General features: G+C 35.0%; 1 protein-coding gene across 2 annotated transcripts; it reads left to right on the top strand.

The window, feature by feature from the left end:
- The first annotated feature begins 4322 nt into the window (after nt 1–4322).
- LOC133703363 (G-type lectin S-receptor-like serine/threonine-protein kinase At4g27290) lies at nt 4323–15598 on the top strand. Of its 2 annotated transcripts, XM_062127843.1 has the most exons (6): nt 4331–5759; nt 13667–13929; nt 14005–14215; nt 14310–14547; nt 14625–14775; nt 14975–15598. In XM_062127843.1, the coding sequence occupies exons 1-6, from the start codon at nt 4502–4504 to the stop codon at nt 15278–15280; spliced, it is 2427 nt and encodes an 808-aa protein (XP_061983827.1). In that variant the 5' UTR covers nt 4331–4501; the 3' UTR covers nt 15281–15598. The 2 variants fall into 2 exon arrangements, with proteins under 2 accessions (XP_061983828.1, XP_061983827.1); XM_062127844.1 differs by lacking the exons at nt 13667–13929; nt 14005–14215 and having other exon boundaries at nt 4323–5759.
- The last annotated feature ends 4617 nt before the right edge of the window (nt 15599–20215 follow it).

The following is a 20215-nucleotide window of genomic DNA, read 5'->3' on the forward strand; positions in this document are numbered from 1 at the left end:
GATTTCGGCCCAAGTACTATTATTCTCTTCTAGGCCAGACCCGACCCAGAAGACAGGACTGGGCCAGGATCCGCCTGGCCCAGACCAAAACAGGCGGGGGGGGGGAATTATTTCCCCCCGCCACCCCTGCATGCAGAACATTATACGTTCTGCATGCAGAGAAGAAGAAAATGAAATTAAATGCCGGAAAAAGGGGAGGCCGAAGGGTTACCTGGCGCGGAGGCGGTGGCTTGTTGCGTTTCTGGCGGGGCTGTGGCGGAGGCTGGTGGCGGCGTCTTGGCTCACGGACGGCGGCTCCCAGCGGCAGCAGCAGTGCTCTGTTTTACAGTGTTTCCGGTGACCCTCCGGTTTGGTTTCCCTCCAGTTTTCAACTTTTCCTTCCTCTTCCAATGTTTCGGTCTTTTTCTTTCTTCCCTTCACTCTCTTCTCTCGGTCTGTTTTCTTTTTTTTTTTGTTTTCTCGCCTCTCTCGGTCCTCTCTCTCGGTCTCCCCCCTCCTCTGGTGTTTTCGGGTCTATTTATAGAGCCAAGGAGCGGGGCTTTTTATGGTTGCACGTGGGGAGCAAAGGCTGCGGCGGTCGGTCGGCCATTTGGGTGCAGCTGGCGTGGTACGGCTTCCCTGTTTTCTGGTAGGCGCGCGGCGGGTGGTCGGCCAGTAACTTCGGCCGGTGGTCCACAGGTGTTGGGCTTCGGGTTGGTGGCCTTGTGGAGAGAGAGGTTGGTCTAAAGAAGAAAAAACCATTCTTCTTCCTTCTTCTGCATCGCGTCCATGGAGGAAGAAGAAAGGGGAACAGTGCCGTTCAAAACGGCACCGTTCTGTCCCTCTTTTTTTTTTTTTTTGTATGAAACGACGTCGTTTTGGATAAAACGCGCCGTTTCATTTAAATGTGGCGCCAAAAACGCGCCAAATTTCAAATCAGCCCTCAATCATCTTTTGTTCATTCAATTGCATCCCTGCCAAAATCGATCCCCGTCCCTATATTTGGCCGCGTTTTTCACTTTGGTCCTTGGCCTCTGAATTATGCAATTGAGCCCTCAATTGATCAATAAACTTCCAATTTCTTCAATTAGGCCCCTGAATCAATTAATTCCAGCCCCTATACTTACGCGCCTTCTTCAATTTGGTCCATGGTTTCGGATTTCTTCAATTAAGTCCCTAATTGGCCCTTAAACTTCAATATTTATGCAATTAAGCCCCTGATTTGACTTAATAAATTCCTAAAAAATATATTTTGGCCCCAGAACTTAAATTTCTTCTAATTAAAGCCCAAATTGACTTAAAAATCAATTTTTCTTGCAATCAAATCCCTTATAAAATCATTTAAAAATCCAATTAAATCCATAAACATCCAAATTTGGGCTTTTCTCCTCAAATTTCAAACTGTCCTTCTCAACAGGGCTCTCCTCCTTCAAGAATATACTGTCAAAAATCCAATCTTTGTATTTTTAACCTCATTGACCAATTTTCCGACCATTTTCTGAGCGCTTCTGCCTCCTGTTATTTTTCTTAACCTCCTTTGGCTGTATATATATTATATATATATATATATATATATATATATATATATATATATATATATTTTGTGGGGGACCCAAAAATGGGTTACAACAACCACAATCACTAACGCCTTCACAAACGGATAAAGTCCGTTGGCATTTTACCAAGAGTTGAGAAATATTTACTAAAAATACCACAATCACTGACACCTTCACAGACGGATAAAGTCTGTTGGCATTTTACCTAGAATTTTAAAATATTTACTGGATATGCCATTATCAGTGACGGAATATATCCGTCGGTATATTTCCAGCGGGAATATTTTTTTTTGGCGTGCATTTTTCATCTGCAAAACCATCAGTGAATTTTTTTCCAACAGACTTAGAGACAGAATGTGGGATGACCGATGAAAGACATGCCTGTAGACACTTGCCGTCAGTGATTTAGTCAGTAAAAAATTTACCGATGAAGTCTGAATCTCACACCGATGGATTCGGTCCGTCCGAAAAACTGTGAATTCTCGTAGTGAATATTATTTAAAATATAACACATTATGATTTTACATTCATAGTAGTATGACTTGTAGAGGATAGAACCATGAACCTACATTCATCTACAAATACATTATGATTTTACACTAATTTTTTTTTTTTTATTATTATTATTATTATTGCTACGTACTACTACCATTTATGATGTGGAGCCATTCCAATTAAATGAAAAGGAGAAGCAAGAATCCTACCTTTAGCGAAAATCAGACTGTAAGGTACAGAGATATACATATTTACAATGCATTATGCCCCACCACGCTTTTAGATGGGATGCATGTAGTTGTACGTCAGTGAGGAGATACTGACCACAAACCAGTAAGAAGGCATCACATAACACTTTTTTTTGTTTTACTACTTTCTATATTTTCATTTTCTCCATTTAAATTACATAACCAAATCTCAAACATTTACAACATCACCGAAGCATCAAAAATCAATGCAATTCAATCCATTTTCTACATTTTACAATTTGAGGATTTTCCTAAGTTCCCCAATAATGATTCGCTTTAAAGTCTTAATCAATGTTATCAAAAACGCGTTTTGACTTGTAAAATCGTATGATTTTACGAGTCAAAACATATAAAACATTTAAAATCGAGTTAAAACTAGCAAAATCAGTTAAACTCGTGTAAAATTAATCCAACTCGTTAAAATTATTAAAACCAGACTGATTTCACGATAAAAATTACAAAAACTATTGAGTCAGTACTCCTCTTTCCCCATGAGTCCCCACTCTCCCGGCTGACACTCTATCCACCATCATTTCCCTTTCCCCTTTTCCCTTTCCAGGGGTTTTAATTTGTTTTAATTTTGGAAAAAAAAAGTCTTTTGTATTTGTTTTTATGCTTATCGTTTTCATGCATGACAAATTTTCATTAAACAATAAAAAGCGACACAATTGCTTTCAAATGCGCAGCGGTTACCGGAGGACTCAGGGCAGCAGCAATTGGTTTTTCTTCATATACCTTTCATGTGACCTGGCTTTATAGATACGTAAAACAAAACAATAAAAGCTAGACGGTTTTAGACGACGCAATTGCTTTCAAGTGCGCGGCGGCTACAGGAGGACTAAGGGCGCGCGGCAGCAATTTTATCATGCTTAGAAGTAACTAAATTTTTAACCCGCGGGTGTGGTTAAATTTTTTTTAACAAAATAAGTTATTTAAATATTGTTAATTTTTTTAGTAGAAAAAAATTTAAATCATGTGGAGGTTAACTCGATATGACCTAATTAATTTTGTAAGTCCAAAAACAACTCGGATGACTCATAAAAACATAGTTTGATTTAAAAAAAATTAAGATGACATTTTTTTATATTACAATAACAATATATTAGAATGACTTGGGTCAACTCGGATTAACATGTCAAATCTATGACCCGGATTATAAGACCATAATAACCCTATAGAAAACAAATAAAACAAATTATAAAGCTTAATTCTAATCAGCAATGTTGAATGTTGAAATTGAAAAAAAAAATCAATTAAAAAAATACCTATAAAAGTGACCCAAGTTAACCTATTAAACTCACAACTCAGATAACCCCATAGAAAAAAAATTAAAATAAATTACGAAGTTCAATTCACAATTAATTCAATGTTGAAGGATGAAACTAAAAAAAATCAATTAAGAAAAAAACATAAACCCAAGTCAATTTGCTGAACTAATGACCTGAGTTATGAGACTGAAATAACCTCATAGAAAAAAATAAAAAAATTATTTGGTTTAACCCAGATTAACTTGTCAAATTCATGACTCTAAATACGACGCTGAGATAACTTCATAAAAAGCAAATGAAAAAAATTATGAAGTTCAATTTTCAATTAATCCTATCGGACTTGATGTTTAACGATGAAATTGTTTTATTAAAAAATGACACAAAAAATGAGCCAAATTAGTATAGGTTAACTCATTACTATTCACAGGTCATAAGGTCAAAATAACTTCATAAAAATCAAACCAAAATAAATTATTAAATCTAATTTTCAATCAAACATATTATTAAATAATAAAATTAAAAAAAAATTATTTTTTTAAAATAACTAAGTCAACTGGATTTATATGCCATGCCATAATTATTGCATACTTTCTCCTTGAATCTATGAATTTTATTGTTTAGTTTATTATAATTTTAATGCAGCTTTAATTAAATTACCTAAGATATTAAATTTAATTAAAATTTTATATTTATGATAAATCATATCTGGTTAAACTAAACGCTAGAACTTTCAACCATCATTTATGACAAAAATATGTGATGGACTTGAGTCTTTGTAATCACGACGGGAGAAAAGTGGGACCCTTGTGTCATTTGACTCATTTCCGTTTCAGAAAAGCTCTGGTGAGAAACTCCGCGGTATCTAAGCTTGTCTCTTACCAATCAACCTGTAAATTAATACCAAAACGTTAGTTATGCTGTAATCAGAAGTGATTAATGTGAAAAGCTCTCTTCAATGGGAAGATTTTTAGTGATCTTTGTATGCTGTTTCTTATTCTTCATCTTAACCAACTCCACCACACCAGCTATTATCAATCCAAGCCACTCCATAAGAGATGGTGAGACTCTACTTTCAGATGGCGGAAGCTTCGAATTAGGATTTTTCAGTCCTGCAAATTCGACAAACCGATACTTGGGTTTATGGTTTACGAAGTCTCCTCAGACGGTTTTTTGGGTAGCAAATAGAGAAATTCCACTTTCCAATAGTTCGGGAGTCCTGAATATCACCAGCGAAGGGATACTTATCATATACAGTAGCACCAAAGATATTGTCTGGTCGTCGAATTCGTCAAGAACTGCAGAGAATCCAGTCGCAGAGCTCTTGGAGACAGGAAATCTTGTTGTAAGAGAAGAAAATGATAACAGCACTGCCAACTTTCTGTGGCAGAGTTTTGACTATCCTTGTGACACCTTGCTGCCAGGAATGAAACTGGGAATCAACTTTGTAACTCGGCTTGAAAGCTTTCTGTCATCCTGGAAGAGCTCAGAAGATCCTGCTCGAGGTGAATTTTCTTTCCTTCTAGATCCTAACGGGTATCCGCAGCTACTTTTGCAGAAGGGGAATAAAACACAAGTTAGAATTGGGTCATGGAATGGCATACGTTTTGCTGCAGAAATAATTCCGAAACCTGATTCAATTTCAACAGATGATTTTGTGCTCAACGAGAAGGAGGGATATTTCGTTTTTGGGATCACAAGCTTAGGTTTTCCGAGGCTTACACTAACTCCATTGGGTATTCCACAGCGCTCAATATGGAATGATCGAACACATAAATGGCAGTTTGTTGAAATTGCCCAACCTGATATATGTGCGCGATATTCTATTTGCGGTCCAAATGCTTACTGCCAGTTCAATAATTCTCCTATATGCGCATGCCTGGATGGATTCATGCCCAAGTCTCCACGAGACTGGAAGTTGTCAAATTGGTCAGGTGGGTGTGTTCGAAGGACTCCTTGCAGTGACAAAGATCGCTTTCAAAATTATTCACGGATGAAATTGCCTGACACATCTTCTTCCTGGTATAATAAAAGCACTGGTCTCGAGGAATGTAAGGGAATATGTTTGAAGAACTGCTCCTGCACTGCATATGCAAATTTAGATGTCAGAGGAGGTGGAAGTGGCTGCCTGATTTGGTTTGGTGGCCTCCTTGATACAAGTAGGTCAAAAGGGGATGGACAAGACCTTTATGTCAGGATTGCGGTTTCAGAATTAGGTATGCCTCTTATTAATGCCAATGAATACTGATTTTTTAATAGTCTCCATTGTTTGTTCATAAGCCAGTGAAAACATTTCATAGGAAGCATTTAAAAAGGTATAGAATTGGTTTCCCTACAGTATTGTGAGCACCTTTAGGTTGATTTTTGGCATATGAATCTTTTCTATACATGCAGAAGCTAAAAGACATAAACAACATAGAACACAAAAATTTGATTGTCTGTTTGACCTCCTCATGAATGCCATGCAAGTAATCTACCATATTTATAGCTTATATACTTAGTTGTCTGATGCACGGAACAAGAATTAACTCCAATACTCGAGAAGGATCCTATCCGTAGATTATCTCAAAGGAAATCAGTTGGCGGTCTAGTTATGAGACCTATTATAAGTGAACTGTGTGATGCCAGCTAAACATTGTTGGCAAAGTCAACAATGTTGGGCACCAATTCGGTGCCATTTACAGCACCAATTGATGCCCTTTGTCCTTTGCTTGGATGCTTACCTATAAATAGGCAATGCATCCAAGTTTATTTTGCACATCACAAGAGAGAAAGAGAAGAGTGAGAGAGGGAAAGTAATCCCATAAAATTATGAGGTATTTGTGAGAGAGTAAGTGAGGTGTTTTCTCCTATTAATAGAGAGATTTCAGTTGTTCTCCTATTAGTAGAGAGAGGTTGTAATTCTCACATTACTTAGTAAAATCCTTCTATACTTGCCCGTAGACGTAGCCAAATTCTTGTGTATCTAATTTCTCATTTTATCCTATTCTTTGCCTTTTATCTTGTCGAGTTTACATGCCAGTATCCTAACAGTGGTATTAGAGCCTTCTGGTTGGTGTTGTTAATACACAAAAGTTATTCGTGTATTCGGTTACTATTCACGTCTACGGCACTATTCACCCATACGGTACTGTTCACATACGTTACTGTTGGCGTATATAGAAAGTCAGTGCGGTGATTAAATACAGTCTAGAAAATTCTGTATAAGGAGATTAGGTTTTAAGCGGGACCTTTGTGACCCCTCCAATCTTTCCTAGGAACTTACTTAGTGAAGTATTATTCACACGATACTATTTCTATATACGTTACAGATCTGTGAAACTGTGATAGCTGAATAGATTACGGTGAATAAAATGGTAGCAAAGTATGAGATTGAGAGGTTCAATGGGAGCAATTTCTCACTCTGGAAAATGAGAATCAAGGCAATCTTAAGGAAAGACAATTACTTAGCAGCAATTGGGGATCAGCCCGTGGAGATCACTGATAATGCAAAATGAAATGAGATGGATGGCACTGCTATTGCTAACATACATTTAGCATTAACCGATGAAGTATTATCAAGTGTGGCGGAGAAGAAAACAGCTAAGGAGATATGGGAGACTCTAACAAAGCTATATGAGTCCAAGTCTTTGCATAATAAATTTTTCTTAAAGCGGAGACTTTATACCCTTCGAATGGTAGAAACCACGGCGGAGACTGACCACATCAACACAATAAGAACTCTATTTTCACAACTCACTACGTTGGGTCAACAAATAGAGGAAAGTGAACGTGCAGAGCTTTTACTTCAAAGTCTTCCAGATTCGTATGATCAGCTCATTATCAACTTGACCAATAATATCCTCACAAACTATTTAGTCTTTGATGATGTTGCAGCCGCCATCTTGGAAGAAGAAAATAGGCGCAAAAATAAAGGAGACAGAAATAGTTCAAACCAAGCAGAGGCATTATTGGTGTCAAGAGGGAGATCAATGGAGCGTGGCTTCAGTGGGAGTCAAAGGCAAGGGAGGTCCAAATCAAGAAGTAAGAAGACTGTGAAATGCTACAACTATGGCAGAAAAGGGCACTTTAAAAAGGATTGTTGGTTTAAAAAGGGTATAAAGAATATTGCAGAGTCATCAAAACCTCAAGGATGTGTTGCAAGCACCTCAGAAGATGGAGAGGTTTTATATAGTGAAGCAGCAACAATCTCTACAAATAGAGAAGAGCTCACTGAGGTCTGGCTAATGGATTCAGGAGCAATATGGCATATGACTCCTAATCGAGATTGGTTCCATACATATGAACCCATCTCTGAAGGCTTAGTGTTCATGGGTGATAATCATGCTTTAGAGATTGCTGGCATTGGCACCATCAAATTGAAGATGTATGATGGCTTAATTCGTACTATTTCAGGAGTGCGACATGTGAAAGACTTGAAGAAGAATCTTTTGTCTGTAGGACAATTTGATAGGCTTGGCTGTAAGATCCGAACAGACAATGGAATAATGAAAATTATCTTAGGAGCTGTGGTGGTTTTAAAGGCAAGAAAGACCGTTGCAAACATGTTTATATTAATAGGAGAAACACATCATGGGGCAGAAGCATCAATTGCATCAGCCAGTCCTGCAGAAGAGAAGACGATGATGTGGCATAAAAAACTAAGCCACACATCAAAGAAAAGTTTAAAGGTTCTCTCTGATCAGAAGTTACTCCCTGGGCTTACAAAGGTTACTTTACCTTTTTGTGAGCACTGTGTTACAAGTAAACAACACAGGTTGAAGTTTGGCACATCAACAATTAAGAGCAAATGCATCTTAGACCTGATTCACTCTGATGTTTGGCAAGCACCGGTTGTATCCTTGGGAGGAGCAAGATACTTTGTATCATTCATAAATGACTTCTCCAGGAGATGTTGGGTGTATCCATTAGAAAGAAGGCAGATGTGCTTGCAGTCTTTAAAATTTTTAAAGCGAGGGTGGAACTTGAATCTGAAAAAAAGATCAAGTGTTTGAGGACTGACAATGGAGAAGAATATACCAGTGATGAATTTGATAAATTCTGTCAATATAAAGGTATCAAAAGGCAGTTCACAACGGCATACACTGCATAACAAAATGGAGTGGTAGAGCGGATGAACAGAACTCTATTAGAAAGAACAAGAGCAATGTTGAAGGCTGCAGATCTAGGAAAGTTATTCTGGGCAGAAGCAGTCAATACCGCCTGTTATGTGATAAATCGATCTCCATCAACTGCAATTGAGCTGAAGACACCGATGGAGATGTGGACTGGAAAACCAGCTGATTATTCTCGATTGCATATATTTAGAAGTCCTGTGTACGTGATGTATAATACACAAGAAGTTAGCAAGCTGGATTCAAAATCCAGAAAATATGTATTCTTGGGATATGCTGATGGAATGAAGAGGTATCGCTTGTGGGATCCCACTGCCCACAAGGTAGTCATCAGTAGAGATGTCATATTTGCAGAAGGTTAAATGCAAATGGAAGAACATAATAGCATTCTAAAGGAGACTACAACAGTCCAGATGGAAAATACTCAGAATCATACTTCTTCTGAAGATGCACCAGAGCATGAAGAACAAGAACAAATAGAGTCTGAAACTTCTGAAGTTCGACGGTCAACTCGTGAAAGAAGACCACCGGCTTGGCACTCAGAATATGTTACTGAGAGCAACATTGCATACTGTCTTCTAACAGAGGATGGAGAGCCATCAACTTTCCATTAAGCTATCAAAAGCATAGATGTATATATGTGGATGACAGCAATGCAAGAGGAGATTGAAGCTCTACATAAGAATAACACTTAGGATCTTGTTCCGCTACCACAAGGAAGAAAGGTCATTGGCAACAAATGGGTTTACAAGATAAAATGTGATGGTAATGATCAAGTGGAGTGGTATCGTGCAAGATTGGTGGTGAAAGGATATGCTCAGAAAGAAGGAATAGACTTCAATGAGATATTTTCTCCAGTAGTACGACTTACTATAATCAGAGTAGTCTTGGCAATGTGTGCTATATTTGATCTTCACTTAGAGTAGTTAGATGTGAAAACTGCATTTCTTCATGGAGAACTTGAAGAAGAAATTTATATGCTCCAACCAGAGGGTTTTGCTGAAACAGGCAAGGAGAACTTGGTTTGCAGGTTGAACAAATCTCTATACGATCTCAAACAAGCGTCGAGGTGTTGGTACAAGAGATTTGATTCCTTCATAATTAGCCTTGGGTACAACAGACTCAGTTCGGACCATTGTACGTATTACAAGAGGTTTGAAGAGAATGATGTTTTCATCATTCTGTTGTTGTACGTGGATGACATGTTGGTAATAAGCACCAACAAAGATTGAGTCCAAGAATTGAAGGCACAGTTGGCTAGGGAGTTTGATATGAAGGACTTGGGACTAGCAAACAAGATTCTAGGGATGCAAATTCACCAAGACAGAAGTAAGAGGAAGATTTGGCTTTCTCAGAAGAATTATTTGAATAAGATCTTAAGACGCTTCAACATGCAAGATTGTAAGCCAATTTCCATCCCACTTCCTGTTAACTTTAAATTATCCTCAAATATGTCTCCTATCAATGAAGCAGAGAGGATGGAGATGTCTCGAGTACCGTATGCATCAACAGTGGGAAGTTTAATGTTTGCCATGATATGTACAAGACCAGACATTGCACAAGTAGTAGGAGCAGCTAGTTGATATATGGCAAATCCTGGTAGAGAGCATTGGAATACTATTAAGAGGATCTTGAGATACATCAAGGGTACCTCAGATGCTGCATTATGTTATGAAGGATCAGAATTTATTGTTAGAGGTTATGTTGATTCAAATTTTACTGGTGACCTTGAGAAAAGAAAATCCACTACAGGCTATGTGTTCATAATTACAGGAGGAGCTGTGAGCTAGGTCTCTAAACTTCAGATTGTTGTAGCATTATCCACAACAGAAGCTGAGTACATGGCAGCTACACAAGCTTGTAAAGAAGCAATATGGATGAAGAAACTTACGGAGGAGCTCGGGCACAAACAAGAGAAGATTCCTTTGTATTGTGATAGTCAGAGTGCCTTGCATATTGCAAGGAATCCCGCGTTTCATTCAAGAACAAAACACATAGATGTTCAGTATCACTTTGTTCGCGAAGTTGTGGAAGATAGAAGTATAGATTTTCAGAAGGTTAACACAAAGGAAAACCCAGCAGATGCTTTGACCAAACCAGTCAACACTGACAAGTATATATGGTGCAGATCCTCTTATGGCTTAGTAGAAACGTAAGCAGCATGAAGATGACAAGTATAGAAAGGATAGAAGAATCACAAATGATCAAGTGTGAAGACTTGATTAAATCATCAAAGTCTTTAAGTGGGAGAATGTGATGTCAGCTAAACATTGTTGGCAAAGTCAATAATGTTGGGCACCAATTCGGTGCCACTTGTAGCACCAATTGGTGCCCTTTGTCCTTTGCTTGGATGCTTGCCAATAAATAGGCAATGCATCCAAGCTTATTTTGCACATCACAAGAGAGGAAGAGAAGAGTGAGAGAGGGAAAGTAATCCTACAAAATTATGAGGTATTTGTGAGAGAGTAAGTGAGGTGTTTTCTCCTATTAATAGAGAGATTTCAATTGTTCTCCTATTAGTAGAGAGAGGTTGTAATTCACACATTACTTAGTAAAATCCTTCTATACTTGCCCGTGGACGTAGCCAAATTGGGTGAACCACGTAAATTCTTGTGTGTCTAATTTCTCATTTTATCCTATTCTTTGTCTTTTATCTTGTCGGGTTTGCATGCCAATATCCTAACAAACTCCACCTGTTGCAATGCAATATCCCACTGTTTCAACGTATCTTCGACTAGGCTTCACAGAAGGTTGTCAAGATCATGATTAACCACCTTTGTTTAACCATCTGTTTGAGGATGATAAACCTACTAAAGTTCAACTTACTGCCCATGTTCCCCACAACCTTTAATAAAATTTACTCATGAACTTTACATTTGTATTCAAAGTGATGGACCTAGAAATGGCATGCAAACAAACCATCTCATTGAAGTTAAAGTTGGGCTACCCAAGATACATCCATGGTATTTCTCTACGACCATTTTTGACAATTTATCAATGACAACAAGAATAGAGTTCATGGCTCATTGAGTATGGGGTAAGTCTAGTACAAAATTCATGCTTATGTTTAGCCATGAAGCATCAAGAATTGGTAATATGGTGTACAATCCATCATTTGATAAGCTCTCTCCTTAGATCTCTCACAAACAACACATTTCTTGACAAAATTAAAAATCTGACTTGGCAATTTAGGCCAATAATAATCTACTAACACTAGAGTCAATGTCTTAACCCATTTGAAATGCCCCTTACAAAGTTATTAATTAATGATATGCTTATGTAAAGAACAAATTGGAATACATAGATGTAAACCATGAAAAGGATAATCATTCACAAGTATAAAGTTATTTTGTTTACCTCCCTTTGATAACTCATCATAAATCTTCCTAAATGAGAAATCACTTAAATACAACTCACATAAAATATTAAATCCTGACACATTTATGCATATAGTGCTAAGCAAGGTAACCCACCTACTGAGAGCATCAACCACGTACTTTATTTAGGTTGCTCAATTGATGTTTTAATGAAAAAGTAATCTCTCGCAGAAACGACACTCACTTTACATGTCAAGAGTTAAGCTTGTATATGTTGCCTATTTATGTACTTTAGAGCTTCATGATTTGTAATTAAAATAAACTCTTGTTGTATAAAGTAGTGCCTCCAATGTTTTAGAATATGAACAATAGCATAAAACTCCAAATCATATCTAGAGTAGTTTTTTTTTCGAGCTGGATAGTTTCTCATGAAAGAAGGCAATTGGGTGTCCATCCTAGCTAAGAACTCCCCTAATACCTACCCTAGAAGCATCACAATTTATTTCAAATAGTTTCTCAAAGTCTGGTAATGCCAACATTATAGCTTTAGTCATTTTCCGTTTTACCATCTAAAAATTAGTTTTAGCTTCATTTGTCCACCGAAAGGTATATCCCTTTAGGCACTCTTTATTGGGTGCAATAAGAGAATTGAAGTTCTTGATAAACCTTCTATAAAAATATGCAAGGTCGTGAAAACTCCAAACATCGTGAATGCTTCTCAATGTTGGTCACTTCACAATTATAAAAATCTTACATTGATCAGCCTGAACACCATCAACAGACACAATAAAGCAAAAAAAAAAAAGAAGCAATAATAAAAGTAAAGAATTTACATTTTTTTTTGTTGACACATAATTGTTCCTTGCATAAACTATTAAAAATATATAGGGCATAGGTGCTCCAAATAAAACTTCAGAGTAGGACTATAAATTAGAATGTCGTCGAAATAAACCATAACAAATCTACCCATAAGTGACCTCAATAAATTATACATGGACCTTATGAACGTGTTGAGAGCATTGTGCAAACCAAATGACCTAATCATGCACTCGTATAACACATTGTGAGTTTTGAAGGTTGTCTTCTATTCATGTCCTAGTTTGATTTTAATATGATGATATCAACACTTGAGGTCAATTTTGGAGCATACTTTAGAACTTGTCAATTAGTTTAACATATCATCTAAAAGCGGTATAGGTATGAGGAACATGTATTTTACTATGATCTAGATGATGGTGTGGTTGTCTACTCACAAACATCATGACTCATCATTCTAAAAATATCTAATTCAATGATTTAATCAAAAGCTATGGTTTTTTTAAGCTATTATTTTAGTTTGGAGCTTCCATAATTCCTCTTAGGCCTAAAAATAATCTGTTAGGTCATTTATATAATCTATCTAAGACAGAGACTCATTTAGTATGGTAGATCCACACCTAACTAATCAGAATCACTTGTTATCTCAAGCCCGACTAGATCACTTTTCATTCATCAAAACTAGAACTAGAAAGCGTCGTTTCTTCGGCTCCATCTTCCTATCTGAACATGCTCTAAAATTTCACTTCTCCTAATTTCCATTTCAAGAATAGCCCTCGTCACTGAAAAAAAAATACAAGATTTTATTCAACTTCTATTTAAGAAGTGATGTTGAACTAAAAGAATGCGTCACTAACAATTCCTATTTGCTTGCAGAAAATGTTGAGAAAAAAAGACCCGTTGATAAGAAGAAGCAAGCAGTAATAATTGCTAGCTCTGTCATATCGGTTCTAGGTTTGCTGATACTAGGAGTTGCCTCCTACACAAGGAAAACATATCTCAGAAATAATGACAACAGCGAAGAGAGGAAAGAAGACATGGAGTTACCTATATATGATTTGAACACGATAGCACGTGCCACTAATAATTTCTCTAGCATGAACAAGCTGGGAGAAGGCGGTTTTGGACCAGTATTCAAGGTGAATAGAACTCTGCTACTTGTGCAAACAATACGGTAATATTAAACTAAGTTCTGTTGATTATTTGTGATTTAGGGTACATTGGTAGATGGACAAGAAATAGCAGTGAAAAGGCTCTCCAAAAGTTCTGGGCAAGGAATGGACGAGTTCAAGAATGAAGTTGTGTTAATTGCAAAACTTCAGCACCGCAACCTTGTGAAGCTTCTCGGTTTTTGCATCCATAAAGATGAAAAAATGTTAATCTATGAATACATGCCAAACAAGAGCTTGGACTCCATTATTTTTGGTTTGAGCCTACACTGATCAATAGATAGCATGTTTTATTATCATTTATCATTTATCAATTAATGCTTCTATAACATGGTAGAGAAATTGAGCAGATTTAACCAGAAGGAAATTACTGAATTGGAGAAGGCGTATTCACATCATTGGAGGAATAGCTCGAGGGCTTGTTTATCTTCACCAAGACTCTAGACTGAGGATCATTCATAGAGACATTAAAGCCAGCAACATTTTACTGGATAATGAGCTAAACCCAAAAATTTCAGATTTTGGCCTTGCTCGAATGTTTGGTGGAGATCAAGTGGAGGCCAATACTAATAGGGTAGTTGGGACATAGTAAGTATTCTTGAACTGGCCACGTTGTATTGCATTTATATGCTTTCAGAACTGATCCAGCCGATATTATTTTGCAGTGGGTATATGTCTCCTGAGTACGCATTAGATGGACACTTCTCTGTGAAATCAGATGTCTTCAGTTTCGGTGTCCTAGTTCTGGAGATTGTGAGTGGAAAGAAAAACAGGGGATTTTGTCACCCAGACCAGAACGTTAACCTTCTTGGACATGTAAGCTTTTGTATAAACATGTTAATATATAATCGTGATGAAGAGTGCTGGTATCAAACTATCCAAAGAGCCACATCCAACAACATGCCATTGCATTTTCCTTCTGGATGCTTCTATAGTTAACTGAATAATTATAAATTCATTGCTGTCATGCAAATCAGAATGATCCATCCACTGATACACTGTGTTGTTTTGGAAGGCATGGATTCTTTGGACCAAAGGAACACCATTGGACCTGATTGATGAAGGTTTGAGTGATTCGCGCAATCTAGCTGAAGTTTTAAGATGCATTCATGTGGCTTTATTATGTGTGCAACAGCGACCAGAAGATAGACCAACCATGTCGACTGTGGTTGTAATGTTAGGCAGTGAGAATCCATTGCCTCAGCCTAAGCAGCCTGGTTTTTTTATGGGAAATAATCCACCTGAAAAGGACAGTTCATCAAACAAGCATGAAGCTCATTCACTCAATGAGGTTAGTCTGACATCATTAGAGGCACGGTAGCCTATCGTCGCTTGACAACGGAGTTGAAGCTAGAAAATTTCATGCTTTCGGATATGCAGTGACATCTGTTCCAGCTTTCTAGCAGTCACACCATTCCACGACAGAGTGATTGGAGCTAAATGATTTCAATATTTGTCCTTTATTTCTATAGTTGTTTCGTTTGACAAGTCTTCCTGTGTAGCAAAGAGGATTGCACACTTGTTTTTTCGTCTATTTTTTTCAGTTCTTGCTTGTCTAGGTAACTGCAATATCAAGTCATTATCTCATAGGATAACAGAAATCTTATTATTATTATTATTATTATTATTATTATTATTACTACTACTCAGCATTTTGGCCTGCCTGTTTATTTTAAGCTTTCCTGTTGACTTGAGTCTTTGCTTTCCTACTCTAAAATCGCACCTCAAAGAAGCATAGTCAAATAAGAAACAGCGGTGAAAGCCAGAAATTGCCCAGTTTTTTTAATTTCTTCTTTGAAGTAGTCTAAATCCCTCGAAATCAGTTTACTATTTATCAGAACGAAATTAGGGCATGGAATACTAGCTCAAAAGACTTCACCGTTGCTTTCGTTTCGTAAAGACTGGAAGAAGAGGATTTTTGTAATTTATGCTTCCAGAAATGTAGTGACATCTGTTCTTGTAATGGTAGCCTAAGCTAGAAATAAATTATTTATTACCTGCCTTTTGGTGTTTATAGTTTAATTACAATGTCGTTTTTAAGGTTTATTCAATCACTTATCATCAACATCATTTAAAATGATAAACAAACAAATATAAACATAACTCTGTCATGAACATACGCAATATTGTCTGATAGTTTTTTATTTAAATTTGAAAATAAATTATTTTATTTCAAATAGACACAACTCTTTGTTTTAATCAAACACGACTTTACTTTAAATTCAATTTCTCTTTCACCCATTTTCTCACCTTCATGTAAATGAAAATTATCAAATCAAAATAAACATTGATCTTTTTACTTTGAATCAAAATAAATTATAGAGAGAATACTAGTAGAAAGTCTCTGCATCACACAGAGTATCTTTTTACTTTGAATCTTACTTCGTGAAAATTATCGGATTCCTTCCAAGGTGAACCCAAACCAAATCTTTTTTCTTGAAAGATATTTGTTTTTTATGTTTGTTAGTTTGATCTTTATAATTCTCATTTTGTTTAATGATTTGGTCACATAATTACCTATGCATCTTCTTTATATTCTCAGCTTGAACTTTCACATCATAACTAAATTGATAGTCAATAGGAATTAGAGCTAAATCCAAAGGGCTAATTGGGTTTCTTCCATGAACCATTTTAAAAAGGTTAGCTCCTATGGTTTGGCTTGTTGAGTGACTGTAAGCAAATTCAGCTTGAGCAAAATAGAAACAGTAAAGGAGACAGAGAAAATAAAGGGATAGGAAATTGTTGGGAAAATAAAGGGAAAATAAAGGGATGAAAATAAAGAGATTGTAAGTGACTGACTAATAATTTTTGCTTTTCAAAAGTAATTAAAAAAAATTTTGAATTTTATTTTTATTTTTTTCTTAGCTTCAAATTATTTTTTTTATGATTTTAGATCGTTTTAATGTACTGATATCAAAAATTAATTTAAAAAAATATATAATTTTAATATATTTTTAAATAAAAAAATATTTTAAAAAACAATCACCACTACCCTATCAAACCCACTTTAAATGATTAGGGAAAGAAGTCCAAACTTGGCTTATTAACATCCTTTCTCTCCTTATTTAGATTTGAAAATAAAGTAATATATTTTAAATATACACAACTTTACTCTAAACACAATTGGAAAGTAATATATTTTAAATATACAGAACTTTACTCTAAACACAATTGGAAACAAATTGAGTCATTTCAATGATTGTGGCCTCATAATGGAAAATTATTTGTCTTCTCATTAGTACTTTTCTTGATTCCCTACTATTCTAAAACCCATACACGATGAGAAAAGATTAGTTAACAGCTAGCATTTGTTAATCAACGACACTTCTCTCATGTGAAACATTTACATTTAACCATCTGATTCAGAGTATAATGCACTTTTAGCCATCAAACTCTGATGTTATATAATCTCTAGCCATTATTGTAAAAAAAACTCAATACAATTTCTTTTCTAAATTAATTAGAAAAGTGAAAAGGAGGAAAGAGAGGTTAAAAGGGAAGCTGGTTTTAATACGAAGAAGAAATAAAAGTAACAAACACAAAAACAAAAATTAGAAAGATCAAAGAAAATAATGGGATATTTTTAGAACAATATCAAAGAAAATAATTGGAAAAATCAAATCAAGAAAAAAAACTAAATTAATTAATTAAAAAATCACAACATATTCCATTTTGGTTCAAATCCAGTTGTAAAAATCTAAAACTGGTTGAACCGAACCAAACCGGTTTAACCAGCAGAAAAAAAAGTATATAAATAAGATATTTTTCTCAACCCCTAAACCTAAATCAGTATTCCCTAAGAGACTAACAGGTGTTTAGAAGTGTAGTTGTAGTTGTTTTTTAAAGTGTTTTTTTATTTGGAAATGCATCAAAATAATATTTTTTTTATTTTTTAAAAATTATTTTTAATATCAGTGTATCAAAATGATATGAAAAAACTAAAAAAAATTATTAATTTGAAGTAAAGAAAAAAATTTAATTTTTTTAAAAATATTTTTAAAATACAAAAATAAACAATAATAAAGACAAAATTTACCCCCCCCCCCTCCATTCTTTATGTCTCCTGTCCCTCTCAGATTTGCCTCCTCCTCATCAATTTTCCACAAGTTGTCAAGCTTTATGCTTGAAAGTCCTCCCAATCAAAGGCATGCTCCTCTTTACTTTTTCTCTTAATTTTTGTATTCTCTTTCTTTCTATTTCTCACAAGACCTCAAGATGTATGGATACGGGGGGACTCTTTCTAAAGTAACAAGATTCACCGGAATGAAGGATAACTACTCCTCTATGCTCACTACGAGCTATACCAAGAGTCAAGCTACCTGCAATAATTATTACAGTGGATAAGAGAAGACCGGAGCTTGCCATTCGTGCACTATTTAGCTTAGTTAGCTTAGATATCCATTTTGAGATGAAATGCGGAAAAGTCCAGTGTTAGCAAAATAATTTTGGTTTGAACTGGTTTGAAAATAAAAAAAATATCTAATCAAACCAAATCAAAACTGATATTTAATTTTGAGAAGTGTAACTCAATTAATCAGGTTTTGAATTTGCTCATCAGAGGTCACGATTCAAATCCTATAAATCTCAGAGCCATTGTAAGTTTATATGGTTATTAATTTCAGGGTCCATGAGATTAATTGAGGTACATGTAAGTTAACCCGGACATCCATATGAATCTAAAAAATAAAAAACTGATCAATTTAAATTAGTTTTTAGTTCCATTAACTTTAAAATATTTTGATCCAAACAGACCAATAAAAAATGTTTAACCCTATCTTTTTTTTATCACTATCAAATGAAAAGTATGATCATCAAGAGTTTGTTGATATCAAATTTGGAAAGAAAAATCGTAGATTATGTACTCAAAAACTAAAAATTTACTTTTTCATAAATTATATAAAGTTAGATGGGAATTTTTATTATTTTTTTAATTACTATTTTTTAACCGATAAATATTAGAGGGAGAGAGAGAGAGCCGATCATGTCCCATTGCAGGTAAGCTGGAGCTGGGACAGGACATAAAGGCTTTCAAATTTCAAACTCCAAGTCGTTGGCTTTGGATTGCGGTGTGCGGCCAATCAAAGGTCCTAATCCTCCAGCTAAAATAACAAATCACAATAAATACAACTCCATCTACAATGAAGCGAAGATACAGTAGTTCATTACTTTATTTAGCTTCACACTGTCGAAATATCTTCCAAAACACTGTTTGGTTTCTTTACCCTTTTTTCTTTTTTTTTTGGACTTGTCTGATGTTTTAATTTCTACTGGGCTTTACCTACCCTTTATAAGCTAGCTATCTATGTTTAATATGACAACTTAGCCACTGTTTCGTTTTGGTTAAAATATAAAAAAAATTAAATTAATTTTTTTTTATAATTTCAATGGTTTTGATGTTTTGATATAAAAATAATTTTTAAAAAATAAAAAATATTATTTTAAATATATTTTTAAATAAAAAATATTTTAAAAAACAAATAATAATGCATTTCGAAACAGCTTATTACCTTGATTTTAGTTCAAACAATAACGTTAATAAACCATGCTATTTATTACAATTAGATTGTGTTTGATTCAAAGTTAAAAATTGAAAGTGTTAAGAGATGAATTGATTCGAGAGGATGATGTTCATGTATGTAGGATGATGTTCATGTATGTTTGGGAGTGTGATTACGATTATTTTTTAAAATGCTTTTCACTCAGAAAAGCATACTAATAATATTTTTTTATTTTAAAAAAATTATTTTTAAGATTAATATATCAAAATAATTTAAAAACATCAAAAATATACTAATTTAAAAAAAAATTATTTTTTTAAAAATACTTTTTAAACTCAATATCAGGTCTGTACTAATATTTTGATCAAAGCTTCGTGGATTGAGCCCACAGACTTTTCTTTTTTTTCTTTTTCTTTTTCTTTTATCATCCATCTGTTATAAAATCGTTAGCTTGTATGTCTACTTGACAAGTTACTATGAATACATCATCTTGAATACGTGCCATATATCTGTTACCAATTAAATCTATTCGGGTGTGTTTGTTTTGCACTTTTTTTTTGTGTTCGTGGTGAAAAAATGTATTTGGTAATTGTAAATCAAAAACATATTTGGAAAAAAATGATAATTTTTTATTTTATTTTTCTTCAAATTAATATTTTTTTAGTGTTTTTAGATTATTTTAATGCGTTGATATCAAAAATAATTTTTTAAAAAATAAAAATACATTATTTTACTGTATTTTCAAGTAAAAAAACACT

Source organism: Populus nigra, chromosome 9 (assembly GCF_951802175.1).
Source record: "Populus nigra chromosome 9, ddPopNigr1.1, whole genome shotgun sequence".
NCBI lineage: Eukaryota > Viridiplantae > Streptophyta > Magnoliopsida > Malpighiales > Salicaceae > Populus > Populus nigra.

Coding starts and splice junctions, on each gene's coding strand:
- LOC133703363 (XM_062127843.1), top strand. CDS start 4,502: ATGGGAAGATTTTTAGTGATCTTTGTATGCTGTTTCTTATTCTTCATC. Junction 5,760..13,666: donor GATTGCGGTTTCAGAATTAG/GTATGCCTCTTA, acceptor ATTTGCTTGCAG/AAAATGTTGAGAAAAAAAGA. Junction 14,548..14,624: donor AATAGGGTAGTTGGGACATA/GTAAGTATTCTT, acceptor ATTATTTTGCAG/TGGGTATATGTCTCCTGAGT.